The 25,154-nt window shown below is 35.1% G+C and overlaps 1 protein-coding gene across 3 annotated transcripts in view; it reads left to right on the top strand.

The window, feature by feature from the left end:
* The window catches only part of CDH18 (cadherin 18), a 160,001-nt gene that overhangs the window by 25,343 nt on the left and 109,504 nt on the right, over positions 1–25,154 (top strand). For 2 of the 3 annotated variants that reach the window (XM_041411709.1, XM_041411708.1), the window contains exons 2-3: positions 8,278–8,572; positions 15,242–15,361. In XM_041411709.1, coding sequence (XP_041267643.1) covers positions 8,278–8,572; positions 15,242–15,361 — 415 coding nt within the window. The remainder of the gene's footprint in view (positions 1–8,277; positions 8,573–15,241; positions 15,362–25,154) is intronic. The other variant, XM_041411710.1, reaches the window with a different exon arrangement.

The following is a 25,154-nucleotide window of genomic DNA, read 5'->3' as shown; positions in this document are numbered from 1 at the left end:
GAATGAGGTAACTTTTTCACCTGAAATAGAAGCCATTGGACAGTAGCTAACCTGTTTTCTTTACGCAATCTTAAAAATTTCTCAGCAAATTAGCTTCAAAGACATCAAACTCAAAAATGTGTGAACGTTTTGTGGAAGAATGGGATAAAAGGAAGCTGGTAAATTAATTATCTCTCCTTGATCTTTTCCACATAATATTTTTTTCCTAATCAAACTCTGTAATTGAGTAAGCAATCAGGTCCCTGGCAAAAAAAAATTCCTCTAGCTTATTTCACATGGCTCACAAACACTACATCAGAAAATCACACATTTATTTTTTCTCTTCACAGTATTTCTTAGGAAGAGCAAAGTAAAAAGAAGTAATTTTGAATATCATATGAGTACACAGCAGAGTTGTTTTCCCAGAGCTTAAAAATTAATGTGCTGTCTTCAGATCTTTCATAGAGTAAACAGTATTAGCTGTAGCACTGTCAAACAAACAAGCAAACAAATAAATGGTACTTTCAAAAAGAGTTTGAGTGGTATTACACTTACAGCTATGTACTGCAGGGAGCTATTTCTATCACTCTCAATATCAGGAGAAACTCTATGCATGGAGATTACACATAGTATAAAATTCATTGATCAGAGTTTTAGAGAGCTAATAGCTTTTTCACATGTTGAGAAATCCTAAATAATCCTTAGGTTGGCATTCCTGTTCAGTAACAGATGTGCATCTTTTCTTTTTGGAAGACCCTATTACAAGGAATTATTTTCCCTTTTTGCCTTCTGTACTGGAAATGGACAGAAAAAGAAGAGTTTGATTTTCTCTTTGTACACATGGGAAAAACAAACAAACAAAAAAAAAAATGCAATGAAAGTAACTTGACCAGAGAAGCATCGGAAATGAAGGTCAAAATCACCTGTAGAAAGTCTGCAGAAACAGTGTGTGGAAACACACTGTTTTTACACATGCTTTTACTCCATTATTGTCACAATGTGCAATGTTTTTCAGCAAACAATAGCTTTTCACTGCATCAGTGACGTTCCAAGCCCCAAACTCTTGCATCTCTTGTGTTTTTTCAGGGAATATATGCACTTACTGTTTTTCTGACCTTGACCTCTTCAATATCTTAAGCAAACATCCTTTCATGTGAAAGCAGGCTGACTTGAGCAGGTAATGCAAGTTATGATATTGGTACCTAGGACAGCTTTTGGCTTCTTTGAGGTTTAATGCATCTGTGACTGTGTAGGTGAATGCTGAGGCATTTACAGGCAAAGAAGAGCTTCAGTAGTCTATGTGAGTGAGAGGTTTGCAGGACCTGTGCCCAAGAGTACGTCCATGAACTGGAAAGCTTCTATTTCCCATTACTGCTTGTGCCCATCTGTAGGAATGGTGAGATATTTAGAAGTGCTTTATGCTGGCATATCACCACCTTATTGTGATTTAGTAACACAAACAGAAGGAAAACATTCTTCTTACAATGGTGATGATGTCAGGTCAAGGCTTATTTGAGTGGCAATGTATCATCAAGGCACTTGGATTCAAACTGTCAAATTTATGGTCCTCCTGAATGGATCTAGGAATCTAAGTTATCACCACAATTACAGATTTATTGATTTTAAAGTGAGATTTAGTGACAGTAATTGTGAAGAGGCACTGAAAACTGAAGACCAAATATGATTTTTTTTTTTTCTTATTTGTTAGTAATTTGCTTCTGTTCAAGTCTGTGAAACTCTTAAAAACCTCTAAAACCCATATACAATGTAAATCCTAGTTCCTGGGAAAAATATAATAGATTCTATGTCCATCACAGCATTTGCCTAAGTAAAAGATGTCTGAAACGAAAGCTTACTGCTGTGAAGAGAGCTCAGATAAAACTTCACCAGAGTGTAATTATTTTTCTTCCATATGGAAGATGCATAATATGGACACATAGTGCACTAAAAGAACAATTTGGGATTCTATTTTTCTTAAAAATATATAGTGTTCTTTGAAAATAAAATGACAGGCTTTTTATGTATAAAATTTTATTGTATTGTTTTAGAATTACTTTGTTGTTGTTGTTGTTGTTGTTTTTCTTTTTCATTCCCTGGATTTCTTTTGTTTAGAGAGAAAATAGAAGCTAATATTGACCACTTGTGGCTGCTTTAGTATGCCTGATGTTGTTTCAGATGTGATTGCTTAGGCACCTGCATACTTCTGCCATTGCAGTCTCCCTAATGGCTGCAGCAAAGGAGCAGACTTCAGAGAAGCCACTTGCAAGCAGAAACATCTTGCAAGAACAGATGTTTGTGTACTATAGTGTTATAGTGTGAAGTTAATATTGTTTCAGTTGTGTTTTTCCTGGATGATTGCAATCCAATTATTTTTCTTCTATCTCAGAAAACTCATTCAGCAGATGGGGGAAATTGCGCTTTTCTATTTTCTTCCTCTGTTCGACAAGGATGTGGAATAACTTTTTGTCAATTTGTGGACACTGCTACGGATAGTACACTTATCTCCTGGGCTAATGATTCCCTCTGAAAATTCCATCAAAATGTGTGACATTGCCCAGAGCAGTGTCTTTCATTAAAATATATATTATCGCTCAGACCAAGGGAAGCTAGTCAGCAGCAAATCTGACGGTGTTTTTACTGCATAGACACAATGAACATTTCAGTAGTATCAGCTAGACTCTGCTTTTGCAGTATGCATCATCAATAAAAATTTTAAATGCAGTTTTTATTACTAATAAGTTGCTGTAACATTTCTTTTAAATTAAATGTTTTGTCTATATAAATGTCAAAGGAAATCAGTATGATTGCAGTTCTTATTAGAAGGAAGATTAAAATATTTTTACTCAGTGTGTTAGTGTTCTGCCATTAATTCTTTATATATCTCTCTACATTTTGATGTTTTTAGTGAGGCAATAAACTGTTCTGTGTAACAAAAGCAAAATAACTTAATACATTCCTCTATGTTTTGCTAAAGCTCATACCTCATGTTGAGCTAATTTTGTCATTCCTCTGGACTGGGCACTCGTTGGTAGACTTTACTGCAGTAGAGTTGTGCTGAGTACCTCTTGTCAAGTTAAACTGATGGACAGTGACAATAAAATTAAGAAGGGGAGATTCTGCTACTTTTCTTGAAAGAATGTGGTGCTCTATGAACAGAACACAATATTTATTCAAGACATAATGGTAGTGTCATTACCATAGCTCAGGGTTTGCTTTTGGAATTCTGTACAAATTATTTTTTATTATTTTGCAACAATAATTTTTAATTATCTGCAGTTATTTCAAAATACTTTAAGTGTTTATGTACATAACCACTTCTACTCTGATTAAATGTGTTAGATTAATGCAACATTTCTTGATTTTTTTCAAATCAGCCTTGGATTTGAATTTAGTTTGTATAAGGCAATCTCTTCATAATATTTTTTGGTTTTAGAATAAGATATATCCGGATCATATATTAAGAATTTACTGGTAGTCCAACTAAAAATACTGTAAAAGTCATAAGCAGTCCACTTAAAATGCCATCCTCACTACACTCCAAGAATGCTGATTTTTCAACTAAAGCAAACAGGAGGAAGCAGTCATGCAGTTAAATCAGTAACAGACAACTCTTCTGCTTTACAATTGCCCCTCTTATCCAGGCTTTTTTCTCTTCTTGTCATGCATGGTTTCCTGGATGCAGCTTGTTTTCCTCAGGCAAGTGCAGGGGAGCATGGTGATCACTGTGAGTTGTTAACATTCCGCATTCCCAGGAGAACTCGGATGTTGGCTTTCTTCTCAATTTTTGAATTGAGTTTTAGTTTTGTAGTACCTATTGGTATGGTTTTTTCCCATTGAGCCTCTTTCCTATTGTCCAGTACTTTCTGCCTGTGTGGTCAGTTGCTTGGCAAGTAGGTATGTATAAATATTTGGATGTATGAAGTGTCTAAGCATCAGCTAAAACAATGCAGATGTATGAAGTTGACTAGTAGTGAATAAGGCCAGGGACTAAGCAGCAGCCTCCTGATATTTGTGGTTGTGATTAGGCTTTAGCCACTTGATCATTTTTCATTTGCAAACAGTAACAACACTTTACTAGGTGGGTAATTAGCCTTCAATCTGTAAATTCATTTTACAGCAGTTAGTATGGTGGTGCATCAAAAAAAGTATTTAAAGATGCATAGTATCAAAATTAATATAAGAATATAAAGAATACTTATTAACTGAAATATTTGCATGTATCTGCAAATCATGGCTTTGATTAATGTAACCCTTCTGCAGGTTCTGCAGGAATTGTAAAAGAAAATAAGCTTTTAAATGGACTGATGGAAGAAAAATGTTGGAGTCTTAGCAAAACAGGGACACCTTGGTTACTGTTCTGCAAAATCAGCCATACACTACTGATGTGGAATAGTTAAAGACTGAAGAACCATCATAAATCTTCCTGGATGCAACTTGTTATTAAATATGTCAAGAAGTGTAGATCACTGGGTTGAAAAAGGGGATATTCCAGATATGCCCATTTGCTATCATTTTCAGCTTCTTCTTTCCCTAAAAAAATCAGAGAAATAAAGACAGGAATAATGACCAAAGGGGATGAAAATGGAATACTTTCTGGCATCTTCTGGTTGTGGACAGATTCAGAGTATTAAACAGATATATTCTTGTAGCATAACCAAACCAGCAGTAAGCCAGCCCAGCACTTAGAATGGAGTCCACATTTCCACAGGGAATTCCTAAGTCTTCATTGACTGCAGTTTGGAGAATTGGAGATGTTGCTGTCACAGATCAGCAAAGTGAGGAAGCTCCCTGAGCTCCCTGGGAGTGGGACACTGGGAAGTCCCTCAAGTGGGTCATGACTGGGCCACACCCTTTCTAGGGATCTGCTTTGAGAAGACTTCCCCAGGTCACACGAGTTAGGTCTGAACAAAACATGGGCTGGCTTGCATTTGCATTGCTTAATGACATTCTCCTCTGTGCCAAATTAATCTGAAAGAGAAATAACTATAGCAGTCCCAAGCAGAAAGGCCACTATTGTTCAGCTAGATTTTGCCCCCTCAATGTCTTTTAGAAACTATTATAGGCAGCGCTGCAGAGATACACTCTCCCAAACCATGTATTTGCAACCATGTATTTGCAACCTAAGAGATGAATCACATTAATTGTAATTGGAAATGTTTTTGTGGAGTAAACCTCTTGTTGTGGAGATGATTTCATAGCACAAAGAGAAAAGAGAGAAGTGCACCATGCTCAGGGACATAAATCTCTAGTTAATCTAGTAAACATTGTCTGAAGTAGGGATTCCCAGGGGCTCTCTTAGCACAACGCATATTGCAAACAAGCATTTGAGAGAAGTCTTGATATTTTTCTACTTGGACCAATTTGTACTAAGATGGAAGAATTAAAGAAGACAAACAGTTCTTTAATCTTTGCTTTGCAGGAAAACTGAGATATAAACAACTGACAAAGAAAATGCCATTTTGCTATGCAGAATCCTCCTCTGTGAGTTTAAAATTCAGCATTAGATGTTAAAATGCAAAAATCAAAGTGTTATATTTCAAACAATGTAAGACATGTCTGGAAGTAAGGAAGCAGGAACTTCTTTTAGCTTTTACTTCTTTTCAGTTGTTGCTTTACAACTGCAGTTTAAAATACCCAGTTGTAAATGGAAAGCTTTCAGTTGTTATTAATACACAGATAGTTTTCTTCTGATGATACTCTTGCCTTTATTTGTCAGTTAAAGCTTATTGAGTAACACAGTGTTCAGCAGGAACAACGTAAAATTTGTTGACCATGAAAGCAGCTGAGTATATTTTGTGTTTCGTAACTTTTCTCACTTTTAGATGTAAAAACCCTCTGATTCAAAATAAATCTGTATTTTCTTCACTGATGACAAGTACAAAGAGAGATTTATTCACAATAAAAAAGCAGCTAATGTCATTAATTTTTGGAATGGTCCATGAATTTTGTGCCATCATAATGAATTTGTGAATGTGCCTTTCTGCAGTGTGGTATTGGAATGGCATGCCTATGTAGATATTTGATGTTTTGGAGAACCTTACTTTTTATATTCTACAGAAATTCCTTATTATGTGTGTTTGTTACCTAGAATTTTTTAATTGATTCATGTGTTCATAATTGCATTTATAGATGCAGTGATTTTTGCTGGGATCTCTATTTGGTATACCTGAATATGCTTTTACATATACTCCTGTAGTGGTAGAAGGAGAGAAGCATGGTGGAAAGCTTTCAGATCTTTTTCTGTTTGGATTAGTTTTGAGCTCCTTATAGCATCATAAACTCATCAAATTTGTCATTTTACTGTTAACATTGGCAAACACTAGCATTGAGGGCTCATTGTATCCCAAAAGGATCCTACAATTCTAATTGGTTTTGAGAAATTAAAGAATCTATTCTAGAATACCAGAATACCCACTACTATTGTTTTTTTAGAAATAAAACACTTAAAATAACACTTTGACATGTTGGAAGTTTGGATTCTTGATGTTTTATATAGAGTGAATTATTCCTTTGTTAATACAGTGTTTTCCTAAGGATAGGAAGCAATTAATTTTGCCAATGACTACTGTAAATGAAATGTGTAAGACTGTTCTGCTGCCCTATAAAAGCTTGCCAAACAAACAGACCCTATTGCTACTTATTTCTTTCTTTGATTAAGAAAATAAAAGGGGTCCACAGTAGTGACCCAGTTTTGTGTTCATTATTCAGTCAGATCTTCATGTGACTCAGATAAGTAGATAGTGCATTGACTGAAGCTGTACTGAAATTTATGAGTTGAAAAACTTCAATTTATTAAATTTGCCCCTTCCAAGGCCCCTACCATAAAAGATATCAATTATGTGCAACACCATAATTTCATGAGTTTTCTAGAAAAGATGAAAAGTCTCATCAAGCACCATATGTTTATTCCTTTTACTAATAACAAGGAAGATAATTTCAAAGGCAAAACAAAGGTCCAGAAAAAAAAATACACCTAGTGTGTGAGAAAATATCCTTACCTCTGTATCTTGTGTTTTAACTAAAAAAAAGAAGTTGTTTTCTCCCATACAAGTCTTATTTTCTTTCTATCCAACCTTCTATGGTTTTTGAACTGAGAATGAAAACAAGAAAGTAACACCTTGCTTCCTATGAATTAAAAATAATACTTGTAATTCTCTTTATGCTTTACTCAGATTCTGTATCAAAATTTCATAATGACACACTGCAGATACTAAAACATATTCAGGGCAGTAGGCAGTAGGATAAGGATACAAATGTGTGTCTTCTTAAAATAAGGAAGTTTTCCTTTCTGATTTCACATCACAGTATAACTGCACAATACCTGAGGCTGTTCCTTTCTGCTTTATCACTTTGTTCTTATTATGCTCCTCAATAAATACATTATATTCTTAAAGTTGTTTCAAAGGAAAAAAACATGCAAATCCACAAAACTTCTCAGTTTATATAAAAATCTCCCTTTCTTATCAAAGAACAAATGTTCATTTTTGTTATAAACAGGCAATTCTTTAAAATTAGGTTAGCAGCAGTGAGGCAGGGGTAAACCATTTCATGTTATCTTTTAACATACCAATCTACTTACTGGGTTTTCCTTCCACCCACCCCCCACTCCCCCAACAGTTTACAACTTTACTGTACTAAAGAAAGAATACAATATATTTAATATATATTTCATAGCACAAGGTGTTATGAACAATTAAAATGCTGAAAGTCTCTGTCAAACTTCATCATTTAACTATAAATAATTTAAATACAAGCAAATTAGATAGCTTTCTAGCTAAAAATAAACTAACAAAATCCAAAGAAAATGCCAATGTTTGTTGTGGGATAGAGACATCTGCCACTGACACAGTGTGCAGTTTCCTTTGACAGTAAATGATGTTGTCCTTGTGGCTACAGACGAAAATGTAGGTGGGACAATTCTCAGTGGGAATGTATCCAGTTTAGTTGTTAGGACAGGGTTTCAAGCAATGAGTGCTGAAAAATAACAACAAAAAGGACTAAAACCAAAACGAAATAAAACAAAAACCATCACAGTTACTAGAATATTCTTGACTTAAGGAAGTTTTCTAGAATAGATGCATAACCCAAGGAATCCCAGTTTAATAAATTAAATATGCTGGGTGGAAAATTACCCCCAACAAAGTGACTGTGTTGCCAGAAAGAGCATACGAGGAATTATGTCAAGAATTCGGAGAGGTGAAAACAAAATAGAAAGGTGCTGACAGTAATGTTATAGTTTTCGTATCTTATGAAATATGTAATTAATTTTATATGATTTTATGTCGTTTTATTCTACAGCTGCATTCCAATTCCGACAAAGGTGATGGATCAGTCAAATACATTCTTACTGGAGAAGGGGCAGGGACTATATTTATTATTGATGACACAACTGGAGACATCCATTCAACCAAAAGCCTAGATCGAGAGCAGAAGACACACTATGTGCTTCATGCCCAAGCTATTGACAGACGGACAAACAAGCCACTCGAGCCCGAATCTGAGTTCATTATCAAAGTGCAGGATATCAATGACAATGCACCAAAATTTACAGATGGACCATACATTGTTACTGTGCCAGAGATGTCTGAAATGGGTAAGGAAAAAAAAATTGTGCTATTCAACAGTCTTTTAATGAGTGCAAATACCATATACTGTTTGTCAAAGTTATCATCACAACATTGAGTGTATGTTAAATATATTGGAGTTAAGAAGAAATGAGAAGAAGATATGAAATACAACTCGTAGGTCACTTGTGACATTCACAGTAAGAAAACAGTATGCACACACACGTGCTGGTTGTAAGAGAAGAGCCATTCTTAATCTTGAATGCTTTAACATACATTCTTTGGCAAATTGCAGTTTCCATTCTAAAAAAAGACGTATTCACATATCCTCGTTCAACTGCACACTTTATGGTATTCTCTTATGTCTACATTAGCAGTCTATACAATTCACAGAATTAAACACAAAGGAACAGTAGTTTCCTAGATTATATTAGATATATGTTAATTATCAAGTTTCTTATAAAGTGAACTGAAGCTCAAAAACATACCAGTCTTTGGTTTTTCCTGTTCGTAGTTCAGATATTCCTATTCTATGAGGTGCTGCATTATGCAATGTGTTTTCTTTATTTAATACTTCTCTTGTGTTGAAATTAGTTTATGACTTTCCTTTAATAGAGGAATTGCCAACAGATTTTTCACAAGGACAAAAGTGCAGTATTTCTGTGAGTAATATCATAAATCCATGACAATGCAAACAATACATGTTTGTGTGAATTATTACAATGAGTGCATAGAGCTTCCAGTAAGAATACTCTGGCTCTGAACAAAACCTCTTCAACTGTCTTTGATAATTCACTATGGCACAAAGCTTTACTGCTAGAGTTGCGGTTCATTTCAGTATCATCAAAGCTTTTAACTCAGTTATCTCCTATTACACCACAGACTGTCTTAATGAGGAATTCATTTCCTTTACCAACTGTTTCCAAAAATGTGTAACTCCATCTTTCTTTTTCTTTGGTTTTCTTTGTCTTTAATGGAAACCATTTTAATTGATTATTTCCTTCACCTTTAGAGGAATTTTTTTCTCTACATAGGAGGAAAGATAATGGAAGAGAGATCAATATTATCTTCAAAATCAAAAGTAGCTGATGTAATAATTTTTACTTGTATTATATTCATGAAAGTTTTATTTTTCTTTCATCTTCTCAATATTGAGCATTCTTACATAAATGTTAGTCATAATTCTGCAGTAATCAGAATCTGGTATTACTATTCAACTACATCAAACATGGTAATGTTTTGCAAAGAATTATGTGAATAATCTGGGATGATATTTTGTGTTGTAAAACAGAGTGGATTACGGTAAACCAATGAAATTTTACTAGAATAATCGAGAATTTATGCTTATGTTTTGTATAAACCATTTTGATGTTGATGCTGAAAACCACCACACTCATTAGTACATTAACCAGGAAACCTCAAAATTAATAAAATTTCAAATTAGCAAACCAAAACCACTACAATGTTTTAAAAAAAAAAACACGACCAAAAACTTTCCTGGTTGTACTTGAGGCAAATCATTAAAATATCTATTCCACAAGACTTTTGTGTTGTGTGAATAAACCTGTGTGAATAAACCTGAATTTTCATATCCTAGCACACAGGCATTCTATTGTAGGTATACATTATATTTTCATTGCAGATTTATTATCTCTATTTTCTTTTTTCTCCAATTGATTTGTTTCTATTTTTCACATTCTGAAAGCATTTTTATTGTCTACAATTGCAGAAAGACTAATTCTGTTACTGCTTCCACAGGATACATTCTTTGTGTCAAATGACGGCGATACCTCTGTCTCTTTTATTACTTTTATAATTAGCATAGTTTTTTTGACATTTAGCTGTGGAGTCTACACATAACTGAACTTGTTGGTGTTTTTCTGTGAATTTCTAAGGAGAATTTCTAAATTTCTATTTTTATTTTTTTTTAATTTTCTAATTTCTATTCGCACTCTGAATATTTTTTCTGATTTTTACGTTACCATTTAAAGATCTTTAAAAATTACTGTCTCTCTGTAACAGTTGTCATGCTAAGTGGCATTATTTTTGATCTCCATTATTTTGCTTAGTTTCAGCAGCAGGTTCTTGTTTGTCTCCTCAAGATTCTAGCTGGTATTTTCCCCACAACTTGAACTCAGTCTAGTTGCAAATGCTGTAGCACCTTTATGGCTTTTCTTTTTCAAGTCATTGACAAGTAAGTAGAAAAAAAATTTTAAATTTTTTTGGCAAATATTAGACCACAGATTTCACTGTGACACAAAATACACATACTATTTATGCTTTATGTACTATTCTGGGAGAGATGAAAGAAAATGTCTATTCTTTGCCTTCAATTAAACTTTTCCATAAAATTTGGCTCAAGAATCAAAATTTAGATCTGAAATTATTTCTTCTGTAGTATGAAAAACTCAGTTATACTGACATCTCTGTAGTCTGCTTTAAGGTTTGTGAAAGTCATCTTTATGTAAATCAAAAGAAAATAAGGATATTTTTAAGTCAGTAAAAGACTTCCAGATGTGTTAATTGTCAGCTCCAAAATGAGTGAAACTCTCCATGCTAAATTTTTAGTGCTGAGATAGTTTAGAGTTGAGACTAGATGACCTCCTGATGGCCCTTCCAACCCTAACAATTCTGTGATTCTCTGATAAGAAGAGTATTCCCAATAAATTCTACTTAAGAAATTAATAGGCACAGTAGACATTTCTGAACTTCTTTTGAGAGTATTCCAATGTGAGGTAGTCATAATTTCAGATAATCTGGAAGACAATGTTGTTCATAAATATGATTTTTATTCAAAGTGCCTATTTAACTTTCTGTGCTGTGAAATTAAATCATATTTTGTTGACTTGTTAGTGTTTTCAGACAGTATTGAGAATTCCTTTGGTTAGGCAGAGCAAAAGGATCCCTGCATTTATTAAACTTCACCTTTTTAAAATTTCTTTAAAGTTTTTTGTTAAACGTTAATCCATTTGAGATTCAATAGTATAGACAACTATGAAAAATAATGCATAAAAATTTGCATTCTCAGCAGATGTATTTTATGGAACTGCCGCATTAAAAATTAAAAAATTGTCTTCAGAGAGACAAATTGCAATATTCATTTTCAGCTTTTCTTTGAGATATATCTTCACAAAATTTTTTCTTGCAAACTGTATATTAAGAAAAAAAAAAAAAAAAAAGAGAAAAACCAAACTGAGATATTTTTAAATAAAAAATGCAATTTTGTTCCCCCAATTGAATAATCCTTTTTTTAATACAAGGAAAAAAAAAAAAAAAAGACAAAACATACAAAGTGGTATTCAGAGCATACAGACATGTTTTACAGCTCTTTATAAAGCATTAACTAAGAAAAGAGAGTGCCCAAAATGTAAGCTCTGAAATGTACAGGGAAAGCATGAAATGCTAGTTGTACTCTGAATAAGCAGAGATTTCAGTTAGGGGAAAAACTTAATTTTTATTTCCTAACTGGAGGGACAAAATTCTTTCATTGCAAAACTTTCTTGACTGGAACTCTCACAGTAAGTTAGTAAAGGAAGAAGAGAAGGTACAGGTCTGATGTTCACCTCTCTGCTGTGGTGTCCAGAGAAATTAGACCTTTATCTTTTGTAGCTGACTGTTCTTTTTTTTTTTTTTTACTTTTTAACATTTAAAATAGCAAGAGTGCACTACTGTGTAATTCTCTATCTAAATCCTTAATGACACTTAGCTCAACAACAAAAAATTATGCTGCATCTAAATGATACAAATGTATCCAGAAATCCAGAATTGTGATTTGCCTGTCATGCAGATGAGCCTGAATGATGCTAACTTTGAAAGGAGTAATTGGAGGGTAAAAGTACCCACTTTGCCTTTTTTTTTTTTTTTTTTTTTTTTTTTTTTTGGAAGGCATTCTAACCGGCAGCTTTCAAGCTTTCACAGGCTGCCTTTCCTCAGTGCTCAGCAAATCAGGCAAGAGTGGGGCAAAAGGCTGGTATGGGGATATCTTATGAAATACTGAGTGTGCTTGTGTGAGATAGTGAAGAAGTTAAGCTTCTAAGTGCTACATTCCACTGAATGAGAGTTTGAGAGGTAGGGTGGGAGGATGAGTTAAAATTTAAGATCCTAAGTGTTCTTTTAGGTAAAAGGAGAACACTTTGCCACTATTTGATACTAAATTGCTATTATCAGGCGATTCTTGGGAGACAGATACAGTTGTATTAGAAAATCACTATGGCAAATTTTTGGATGCAATGGCATTCCATTCATGCTAAAATGACCAGTCAGCTGCTTACGTCACATGCTGCCTTTTACTGGTTCTGTTTCTTTTCTCGCACATCAATGAGTTATACAAGCACTAAGATTCTTTTAAAACAAGAAGAGAGAAGGAAGTCTTCAAAGAAGGAGAGAATTATGAAATAACAATATTTCTGATTTTTTTTTTATTTCTGAAATAGCCAAATTTGACCTATCTTGATTTCCTAGAATTCTGAGGAAAAGTGCTAATGGAAACTCACAGTTCGGTAACTGTTGGTAACTGCTGGTAACTGTTTTCCTGGAAAAAGGAAAAACTATAGACAAAAAGGTACAGAGGTTGGCCAGCATTCTGGATAGTAAACTCTGGTAGGTGATTGACTATACCAGTTGAATGGATATGCTTTTTTTTTTATCACAACAACAAAATAAAATAAAATCATTCTGCATCCGTAACCTATTAATCTTCAATGATTCCACAAGGTTGAACCCTACAAGTTCCTCTCAAGCTAGAAATTATTTGCAAACTGGGCTACAGAAATATATCATTACAGCATTTCAATGTCATGGACTAGCAGGGGGAAATGTCTGTTCCTGGAAGTGACCTCTTTGTCTGTGTTTAGGTAGCAAATAAATAGGCCTGAACTGATTTCTAGAACATTGTAAGAAAAAATACACAAACTTTCATTCACATTTGTTTACCTTTCCACATGAACACAAACACAGTAGTTTAGTAGCTACCTATAACATTAACTTCTGAATAATTGTGAACATACAACTAGCTCTGGCTTGATTTTATTACACTATTCCACTTCAAATTCATCCAAGTATCCTTATACTTGGTTTGTTAATACATTTATCTGTGAGACTGTATACACTTGGGCTTTTCAGAGACCAGAAGACACTGTATTTAAGTATGCATAGCATTTGCATATAGTTTTACTAAGTCTCCAGTAGAGATACAAAGAGCACCTCTTGGTGTCCAAGTTAGCATGGTAAAAGTGAATGAAGAGTTTCTCAAAGAGAGTAGAAACCAAATCTGTGAAGGTTTGCATGGTTAGATTGCTTCACCTGAAGTGTGACTCCATGACTTTACTTACTTCTAAATCAAGAGTATACTGAGGGTGTGCACATTAACAAATATTTCTGTGCAATACAAATTGATCTAAGAGGCTGAATAACTGGAACTGAGAAACTGATGAGAAACTGATGCCATATGTATTTGTGAAATCTTATTTTAGATTAGCTCTTGCCTGGTCTCTGAGGCTACGTGCCTATTAGCAGTCAGAATAAATCAGATGTGCTGCTAAAGCACTTCTCCTGGTTTAGTTGCATCTGAAGAAATCTAGTTAGCATTCTCTGAAACAGTTCTGTAAGGAAAAATCAAAGTGTAACAAAATGAAGGAGATCAAGTGTTTCAATTCAAAAACCCTTCTCCTCTCCACTAAAAGTGAATTGAACACCTCAGAGTCGATGTGATACCTCAGTGGTTAATTTAGATGAGAATCTGCTTTCAGATACAGTGTTATGTAAGAGCAGCCTGTTCTGTTATTATTGTGGTATTTTAATGCTGGACCAAGGAACAGGTATAAAGCTGTGTCTGCATAAAGATAAACAAATAGAATGAAGTCTGAGCCTTTATTAACTCACAATACACTTACTGATGGTTTCTTATGGGAAGTGTTTGGCAGTGATAGCAAAGATTCATTATTTCATGCCTTGAAAAATACACTGAAATGAAAAAAAATCACTTGTCTCCATTCTATCTGTGCAGTACTTATGCATTTTATTTTCTCAAAAGGGTTACTCATAACTAAACCCACCCAGTGATATGCTAGAAACTGTGATTTTATTCTTCTAGTGTTTTTTGTTACTAGTATAAAAAAAGTCTTTTGAACTCATCTTTCCAATTTGCATTCCCAACTAGTTTCTAGAAGTTATTTCATTTTCAGATCTTTGATGCGTTCCAATAGCTAGACTTTTTTTATTCATTTAGCAGCTTTTATTCATTTGGGGGAATTTATGCAAGTTACTTTTAATTCTTCAACATTAATTTGTATTGTAGATGAAGATAATCCTGAAGTCCATAAACCTGTGTTATTTAGAAGTCAATATACAAGTTTGGGATCTATGTGTGTGAACATATGTAAATATGCATGTTATTACTATTTATTGTAATTACTATTTTATTGTAATTACATGCTATATAATTACTATTTATATTTACATCTCTGTAATTTCTGTTTAAGTTTGCATGTGTGTGATCAATTTACACATACACACATATACACAATTTTTTTCAAATTAGTGTAACTATTTTTCCTTTAAAAAATATGTGATGATAACATGCTATTAATCTCTCAGTTTTAGAATGTGAGGACTTCAGAGGCTTTTTTTAATGTATTTGAAAATATTTGTTGGGAAATTTTATTTATTGCAAGTTAATGTTTATTTTCCTGTATATACAGGTACATCTGTTCTACAGGTGACAGCCACAGATGCAGATGACCCTACATATGGAAACAGTGCCAGAGTAGTGTACAGTATTCTTCAGGGACAGCCATATTTCTCTGTTGACCCCAAAACAGGTGGGTATTTTATATTTCTGTTCAAATTATTTAACTATTATGTTGCAGTTAATTAAGTCTATTAAGTGAAATGCAATGTACACAATGTAGATATGTGGACTTTTTTTTCTTAGTGATTTTGTAGGCCGCTTCTTACTTTACCACTATGAAATTTATAAGTTGCTCTGTTTTGCTGAGTACTAAAATGAGCCTGCTGTGTACAGAATTAATTCTGCATCATGTCATGATGTGAGGCATTCAGCCATACTGCAATAGCACTCTTTCATCTTTTCAAGCCTCTCTTTAGGAAGTGACTCAAATATGCCTAAGACATGATTTTCGATGCTTTGTTTTGTCTGAAGGATAGGCTTGGGAGGATTATTGGATGTGTGCTTCAACACTTGTGCCATTATACATTGTTATAATTTGTGTTTTTCATAAAATTGCAGGACTGTCATTTAACTGAAAATTCATTCTATGATTTGAGAAGTAGAATGAACTGAAATATTTATGCTTAAACTCTATGTATCACCCTGTTTTTTTCTTTTTCACAAAGTGTAAGTCATGCGTAATGTATCAAAACTGATTTATTTAAAGAGAGGAGAAATCTCTTTTGGGGATGGCAGTTGTTATTTGTCGCCCTGATTTTATAAGACTTTGTTAAGCCTTCTGATGTTTGCATTCTTTCAACAAACTTTCTTACACACAGTTCTGTAAATAACTTATGTTTTGCATTCTTTCATGGAGGTAGAGAGAATTGATGGACCCTTGGTCTGTCCAGTGGCATTGGAGAGGTGGCACTGTCACCCTCCAATCCACTGTCACCTTTGGAAAACTATAAATGTTGGAGTCAGAAAATAAAGTTCTTCTTCTTCTTCCTTTTTGTTCCCCTCGAGAGCAGCAGTGTCTGTGTCATCATTTTGTGCCGTATCACAACAGTTATTAGTTTGTGATTTTTTATTATGATCATTATTATGATAATGATATTAACATGTTTATACATTTTTAGTGTGTATTTGAAGTCCTTAATAATTGGTAAATAAAATTTAAGAGAGTATATTTTTATATATATTTTTTTAACTGTTTTTCCCTGTCTATATCAAATACTGAGGGGGAAAAATAAAGCACACTGGACAGTGTAGTTTTCCCTAGTTAACTGCAGGGAATAATAATGACTTTTTGAATGTGCTGAAGTAAAATACCTAGAGTGTAAATGGTTTCCATTTTACTGATTTTGCACTTAAGTTTCTTGGCTTGTGTACATCGGTCTCTGTGGTACTTGGAGGTGTACCCTGGTTTCACTACAGCAGAAGTGCATCTGTGCCATTTCAGAGAGCTTTGAGGTTAGTGCTGCTTTGATTAGGAGACCAAACTCCATGACCCTCAGAAGAAGGTCTGCCTCAACCTAAAATTTTCTAAGAATTTGTGGGCTTATGTTAGAAAGGCCTGCCTTGACCTAAAATTTTCTAAAAATTTGTGGGCTTATGTTAGAAAGGCCTAGAATGGAAAATCTCTGGTACAGTCCTCACATTCCCCATGCCCTTAGGAATATAACTAGTTCATATTTAGAAAACTATTTAGGCACTCTGAAGAAATGGCCTGAATTTTTTATTTTTTATAATGGAATAGAACTTGTAGTCTGGAGCTGCTATTCAGTCAGTGAAGAATCATAATAGATATTCTCTGTATCAAGTCTGTATCACAAGAAATAGTATTGTTATAATGAAACAACAGATGGTGGTGTATTTTCACTCTTCCAGCCTTAGGCTTTGACAAGTATTTAATAACACTATATGAATTTAAACTATTTTTGATATTTGTATAGAATATGAAAATTATTCTGATCCCATAGTCTATGAAAAAGTGAAATGAGATAAATAGTGCAACAGTGAAAAAATAGGAGGAAGCTTTTTGCTTTTATGAGCTGCCTTTTTATAATTTTACAATAGCAGTTAATTTAATTTAACATGATGACATGGGAAGAAGAATATTGGAAAAGATGGGAAATTATGGATGAATAGCATTTTTCACTATAAAAGTTCACTTTGAATTTTTCGGGTTTAACACTCATTTCTGAAAACATCACTCTTCTGAATTTGTAAGCATTTCTGTGGCTTTTTTTTCCTAATACCTCAATTGTTCAATTCCAGCTTAACTATACTTTATTTGGAAGTCTTCTGAATTTGCACTTACATGCACAAACTTCCTTTACAACAAAGGAGGTCCAAAAGAGGGAAAGAGAAAGATCCTGACATTAGAATCTTAGGTTAGAATCGTTTAAATAAGATCATAGAATAAGGCTATAGAATTCATACATTTAAAGTATAATAAAGGAACAGCACCAAATTACAAACTCTGAAGCAGGAAAATAGTGTGTTCCTGGCAGAAGAGCTTTGTCAGCTTATCTGATAAAAGGCTCTTATCCACACACTCAAAGTGGGGCATAGGAGCAGTGCAGTGAGAGGAAAATCCCCTGCCCTAAATATCCTGGGTCCTCCTAGGGTTGACCCAGGACAGCCTCAGCCCTATGGGCCAGGGCTGAAACCCATCATGAGGAATCAAAAGGAGACACTGGCCTGATCACCCTCCCAACTGACAAAGCTACTGATTACAGGCCCATGGGACACATTATGAGATGTAGATGATGGGAACTGTACATACTTACTCTTGGATATCTAGAGGGACCACCATAGACAGGGAAAGGGATGATTGAGAAGGAGTGTGGAAGAAGAGCAAGAGAAAATGGAGAAATAAGTGGATAAAAGGGGCCAGCCATATGCAAACAGGCTTTGCTCAGAACTATTTTCTGGCCATGCCCTGCCCTGGATCAGCAATCTGTTCCATGTTTTATTATGTTCCATTTCCAACTCCATTTCCTGAGTAAAAGGTCTCTCTCTTGCATGCGTGTGTGAGTGGAGATATAAGTGCTAGCAGCTGGAGCAGGACAATGAGTTAAAGGGGTCTGGTGTGTGTGTCTGGTGTCAGCAAACTGGAAAATGCAGACTGTAAGTGTATTACACGGGTGTCTATGCCAGTATACTATTACTGCAGGGTCAGCCAGCTAGATGAGTGGTTTGGGTGATGGATATCCATTTGGCCAAAAGTCCAGACCAGGAAGCTCAGAAGTCAGCTGTTGGAGGAGCCAAGACCAGTCTAGAGCAACTGTGTGGTATGTGGCTTGGTAGTCCTGTTTGTAGTTGTGTATCTCTGTGCATCAGGCAAGGGGAGACCAGGGAGCCAGGAGCCAGCTGGATGGCTGTGGGAACTGAGGGCCCAAGGGGTCCAGGTACTGCTACTGGATATACTCAGTGTGTAAGGCTGTGAGGGATCAATAAGTGTACTGGGTTGAGTGGAGATGTGGGAATATGTCTAGGATAAAAAGGGGGTCTGTATCTGGAGCTGGGAGGCAGCTGAAGGCCCCAGAGTTGGATGCTGAGATAGCACCAAGTGCAAGGGGTTGGCTACTGGATAGACCAAGTATGGCAAATTACAGGAGTAATCCATGCTGAGTTTGTGAGTATATTTTCAATTATAAATCATCCTTTCTTCTGGTCAGCTGGAGAAGAATGAGGCTGTTTGTGCTGTTTGTGTTTGAGTGCTGAGCTATTCCATTTGCGTGTCACCCGTTGCGTGGTGCATCTGTGTCTGTGCCTTGTGGGAACAGCGCTTGACCTCACATTGCTTCTAAATCAGGGATTAAAAATGGGAAGGTGCAGCAACCCCATCTCCATCAGGCTACCAACAATCTAGTTTATCAGTTGATTTGCTCTATGACGTGTGCTTTGTTTTGTTTTCCCCTAGGGAAAAATTGTGAATTCTCTGAATAGAAATTTGCTGCAACTATGGAATTTTGGCTGTGAATGTCAAAATTACTTTCCATGCATAACCTAAAGTGTTAAGACTTTCAAAATCCTTTAATATTGAATGGCTTTCTATGAATTGCTCTGTATTTGTGTTTATTAATTACTTTTGGTAATTAGCTGTGGAGTGTAATAGTAACTAGTTACGTAATTAATAATTACCTGCAATAGCTTCTAGTGTTTACTATGTTTTCCATCCCAACTGCAGCAAGACACTCTGCTGAAATTTTATAAATAAGAATGTACTAAGAATTATGGCAAAGGATAGAGAAGGAGTCACCTTATGTATATTTGCAAGGATTATGCATATAGGATTGCATGATTTCTTAAATCATACAATATTCAGGGAACCCCAGAAAACATGAAATGCTTATATTTTTAGAGTATCATTAACTTCTCTGTAAAGAGAAAATAAAAAATGAGTTATTAGTGAACAGTGGAGCAAATAATTTTTTCAGATCCTTATTGTTTTAATATGGTTCTCCCTTTTTCTACTCCCACCTTTTCACATATATATTCCCCCCACTACCTGTCTTCAAACTTTCAGCATCTTTTGAAATGCCTAAATACACATTAAATCCGGGGAGTTTGAACTGCAAATTCAATATTCCACCTTTCCCAAACCATGAGGTTTTTTGATCATAAACTTGATCTAGAATTGATCCTTTGCTTGCTCTTTGCTTATGTCAAGTGTGGCTCATCAAACAGCAACAGCCAACATTTGACTGGTAAACCAGCCCCAGGATCTCTTTTGTTTTCTGAGGAAACCTCAAGATAGACTATGTGCTTTTAATTGCAGCTATAGCAGCACACCTTCTATTGCTACATGCTTTGGGAATGAAAGTGAAACCTGTAGTCCAATTTGACTACTTGCGTGCTAAATCCTACCTGGAGTATTATCAACGCAGGGCGACCAACATAGGGAATAATGTGCTCTGACTCCATGATTTCAGAAGGCTGAAGAAATGCTTTATTAAGTTATATTATATTATGCTAATACTATATTATAACTATAGTAAAAAGATCCTAAAGAAAAACCCGTGACTGTCTGGAGACAGTCATGACACAGCTTTGACCTAACTGGCCAATCAATCCAAACAACCATCAGCAGAGTCCAACAAACTCCCTCCTTTTGGTAAACAATCTCCATAACACATTCCACGTGTGCCAAACAACATGAGCAGCAAGTAGAGATAAGAATTGTTTTCTCTTCTCCCTCTGGCCCTCCAATTGCCTTCCCCAGAAAAAAATCCTGGGAGAGAGAATTATGTCTCTCTCTGTTCAGGGAATGTGAATACCACATAGTATGTTAGTTCCACACAGCTCTTCTCAGGTACATCTGTCTTTCTCAACCACAAATACAGAGTGAAGCAGTGTGTAGGGGATATATCTTTTCAAATCAGCAGTTCTGCTGCAACTGTTATAAAATAAGGGATAAAACCTTCATTCATTGCAGTTTTGAATTTAAGTGTTGACATTGGCAGGACCGAAAACTCATTTGTCATTGAATTGAACGTGGAAAAACCCTCAGATATTTGTATTTGTCTTTATAATGTTCTGCTGCTGCAGCAACAATATTATAAAGATCTTAGTCATGTATAAGATTCTTTATTTGTTTGTTTGTTTTGTTTTACTTTAAGATGTTAAACAGTAAAGAAATATGTATTTCTATTTGTCAAAGAATGCCACTGCAAATTAGTCCAGGGTAATCATGAAGTGTGAGATGAGGATCAATATCCTTCTGCTTTCTGTCTTCACAAGACATGAACAATAGCTTCAAGGATCCCTACAAGGAATTACCTACTCACTGATTATCTAGTTTGGTTCCTGACTGAGAGCACAATACAAATGCAAATAAACACAGTCAATGGCTGAATAGATGCTTCCAAACATAGAGATGAGCCTAATAAACACCAATTACCCATCCTGGAAGTTCAAGACTTTTGTCCACATCTGTAACTATTCTTATACATTTTTTAAAGTTCTTGGCCATGGTTCATATGGGAATGGCAGGTTTTTGGCATAAATAATAATTTGGAGTGTAATTTTAAAGTTGCAAAACAAGAAAAATATAATGTTTATCAACTTGTTCTCAAGTTTAATACTGCAAAATAAGCATGACTACTTAAAAATATAAATTATTAATCTATTAAAATAAAGTTCTTTTAATGGTGAGATATCAATTATTAATTTAATGAATTAAGGCCTACTGCATCTCCTTATAATTTATATAAAGACAAATTGAATAAACTTTCCAATTCAAAAAAGAAGAGCAGTCTTTTCTTGCTTTAGTAGAACAGCCTGTCATGGTATTCCAGTTAAGAATCTACTGTCCTAATTGAAATAATGATAAGATATTCCATGACCCTATGTCCCTGCATACATCACTTAAGAAAATAATTTTAGAATTCAATTCCTGCCACTTTCTTGAACAAGCATCCCTATTTTTCTTTTGAAGAATTTTTACATTTTTTGTTGAAATATCATAGTGACATCTGTTTAATGAGCATGTTTACTGGGGTTAGTGATTCCCTACTGAAATGCAAGTTAGGTTATGTTGGACTGCTAAGTGAATATGAAAATGAAGTGTGTTTAGCTATATCATTGCTTTCTGCTCAGAGGCCCCAATAATTTTTAAATGACCTTACAGTGCTATAGCAGCATCTTACATAAATTGAATGCTTCTGCTCTGAAGTAATATCTTATGACAAAAAAATCCACAACGAAGACACCACAGCCAGTCCCCAGGCTCCTGTAGAGGTCTTATAGTGAACTTAGCCTTGTCTATCTACAGTTTTTGCAGATGGGCTTTTAAACTGTAATTGGACAACCATGTGTGTAAAGGACAATGAAGCGGGTGAAAGGCCTGGAGCACAAGTCTTCTGAGGCTGAGGGAGATGATGTTGTCCTATCTGGAGTAAAGGAAGCTCAGAAGAAATCTGATTGCTTTCTACAACTGCCTGAAAGGAGGTAGAATGTAGCATGGTGGAGGTCTGTCTCTCCTCACAAGTAACAAGTCACAGGACAAAAGGAAATGGCCACAAATGGGTCAGGCAAGGTTTAGATTAGATATTAGGAAAAAATTATTCACCAAAAGAGTTGTCAAGCATAAAGTTTGCTAATGACACTTTCTGCTTGAGCTAGATAAAGAAACACCTGTGATGAAATTTCAGAATTTTACACGTGCTTGCATTGCAGAACCCTTATTTATAGGTATTGGTGAAAACTCCAGCTTCATTCCCACTGTGACCAAGGGAGGTCACAGTGAAGAATCAGTTTGAAAGTTTAGTTATTGTAATGAGTGATACATTTTTCTAAAAGTGTGTAGGATTAAAATAACATGATTTTTTTCATAGGTACTGAAATTTTATCTTGAAGTTCTAATAACTGTATTTCATATTCAGGTTTTCATAGGTTTGATTTCCCTCAAGGAATTTCTGAAATGTTGCAACAGAAATTACATCTCTAGTGTAGACCTTTTCCAATGTCTGCACTTCACTGACAAGAGGATCACTAGGAATTCAAACTCAAAATCTGAAAGAGTCTTACCTTGCTTTTCTAATTCCACCAGGTACTGTACAGTGCACCCCTCCATTCCTGAAGGAACAGAAATATGTGCATCATCTAAAAATATTGTCATGAACACTTGTTTGAGAGTGTCATCTGTCAGCTCTCAGTGAGAGTAAATATTGTAATGTCTTTTGCTTTCAATTTAAAGTAAATATTGGATTTTCTACACCTACAGTTTTGACACTTAAAAAAAAATCTCTGAACAATGGACTTAATTCTCACAGTTTTGTTTTGTGTTCAAACTATTGATATACTCTCACTGTTTCTCAAGAGTCATTTGAAGAATAACTTAGGCCATCAGACAGCAGAAAAATCTACTGCTTCTTTTAGATTTCTGGGGACACCATTTTGGTACAGTTAGAGACTTTGTGAGGGCATTGGTACAACTAAAAACTTTGTTGCTTAGACCTTGTTTTCCATTATCATGAAAACAATGCAGAAAGTCCTTTACTAATTGAAAGTGTTCAGAGAGAAGGGGCAGAATGTTCTGTTCAACCTAGCTCAGTTTCTCTTAGTGACTGATATTGGTGGTATATCATCCCTCTTTTATATCCTTATGCAATTTTTGTCATCCACCTCCAGAAACTTTGTGGAGCAGGCTTTGCAGGGCACAAGATGGATTGGTCACTCATCAGAAACAGTGTTCTGGCCCTGTATTTTCTTTGTTTGATATCTACCAACACTTTCTCTCCCAGCATTCATCATATAGTTAAAAAGGACAAGCACAGGAGGCAGACAAGCTGGGAAAAAAGATTGCCTGATGTTCTAACCGTATTTCTCTTCTCCTGTGAGATGAACCATGTGTTTTGGAGATTGAGTTCAGAAGTAGAAGAAACTATTCCTTGGTTTATCCTCTCTTTTTTTGTTTCTCTGTTTGTTGCTCTTTCCCCATCTGGTGGTTGAACAACTGCCCTGGAACATCTTTGCTGCTCTTCAACCACAAGTTGTTCTCAAATTAAAAAAAAAAAAAAAAATAAAAAAAAAAAAAATTTACGCCCCCCCCCCCCAAAAAAAAAAAAAAAAAAAAAAAAAAAGAAAACACATGTGTTTCTGTAGCTATTAACTGGCAATTGGCAAATTCCCAGATTATAATATCATCTTGGCTTCCTAACCATGACTACTGCACTATGTTCCTTTTGTTGGTAGACGTGCTTTTATTTATATATGTATATATATTTAATCTTTCATCTGTAAGTACACAAACATGCTTTTCCACTTAAAACATAATGGTGTCTTAATCTGGGCTAAGACTAGTAGACAGCTCAGCCACACACAGCCTCTTACTCACTCCCCATACAATGCAGTGGGGGAAGAGAAAAGGAGCAATGCAAGTGAGAAAAAGACATTTTAATAGTGAAGGTAAAAGACATGTACACAAGCAAAAGTAGGAAAGGAGTTGATTCACCACTTCCCATGGGCAGGCAGTAGTTCAGCTCTCCTCAGGAAAGCAGAGTTCCACCGCACATTACAGTGACCAGGGACAACGAACGCCACAACTCTGAGTGCTCTTTCTTTCTCCTTCTTCTCCCCACTTTTCTTGCTGATTGTGATTTCGTGTGATATAGGATGTCCCTCTGGTCAGCTCTTCCAGCTGTGTTCCTTCTGAGCTCCTTGTGCACCCTGAGTCTTGTCAATGGTGGAGTGGTGTGAGAAGCAGAAAAGTCCATGTTGCTGTAAACACTCCTTGACAAGGCTAAAACATCCCTGTGTCATCAGCACTGTTTGTGTCACAAATCCAAAACAGCACCATATCAGCTGCTATGGAGAAAATTGTCTATCCCAATCAAGACCAGCACACAGGTGAAGCACTGTTTTTATTTGTGTTATCAGACTGAAGGTCCTGAACTGAAAACAGTGAGACATACATGATCATATAGGATAGATTCTGTTGCCACATCCTTTACAGTCTTTCTCTTAGATATAAAATTGCTCTCTGTTCACCATTTAAAGTCTTTGCTTTTACTTTGTATTAGAGATTGGAAAAGGTTCCTAATCTTAATCTTTGAGAGGCTTGGTTTTTCATACTTCCAGAAATTCACATATTTTCTGAGGTGTTGAGGGCTGTAAGGAGTTTGCTCTGTTTTAAAGGTCTAAAATACCATGCTGTATCTATTAGAAAAATTTAAAGATCTTGATATGAGGAAAACATTGCATTGCAAGTGCCTGTAAAATGTCTGTTTTTCTAGACTAGAACTATTTTTATAAACACATGTTTATATCTGTGTCTTTGAACCTTACACAAGGGAGATATGAACCAATAATTTAAGTTCTCTGTTTTTAAACACAGAAGGCTTATTCATCCAAATAAAGTATGAAAATTACATGTGTGAGAAAATGTGTTTCATTTTAGGGAAAGGGAATGCAAATAATACATTACTGTAATT

Source organism: Onychostruthus taczanowskii, unplaced genomic scaffold (assembly GCF_017590055.1).
Source record: "Onychostruthus taczanowskii isolate IOZ18803 unplaced genomic scaffold, ASM1759005v1 scaffold37, whole genome shotgun sequence".
In the NCBI taxonomy this organism is placed as follows: domain Eukaryota; kingdom Metazoa; phylum Chordata; class Aves; order Passeriformes; family Passeridae; genus Onychostruthus; species Onychostruthus taczanowskii.
This window is presented reverse-complemented; position numbering and strand designations above follow the sequence as displayed.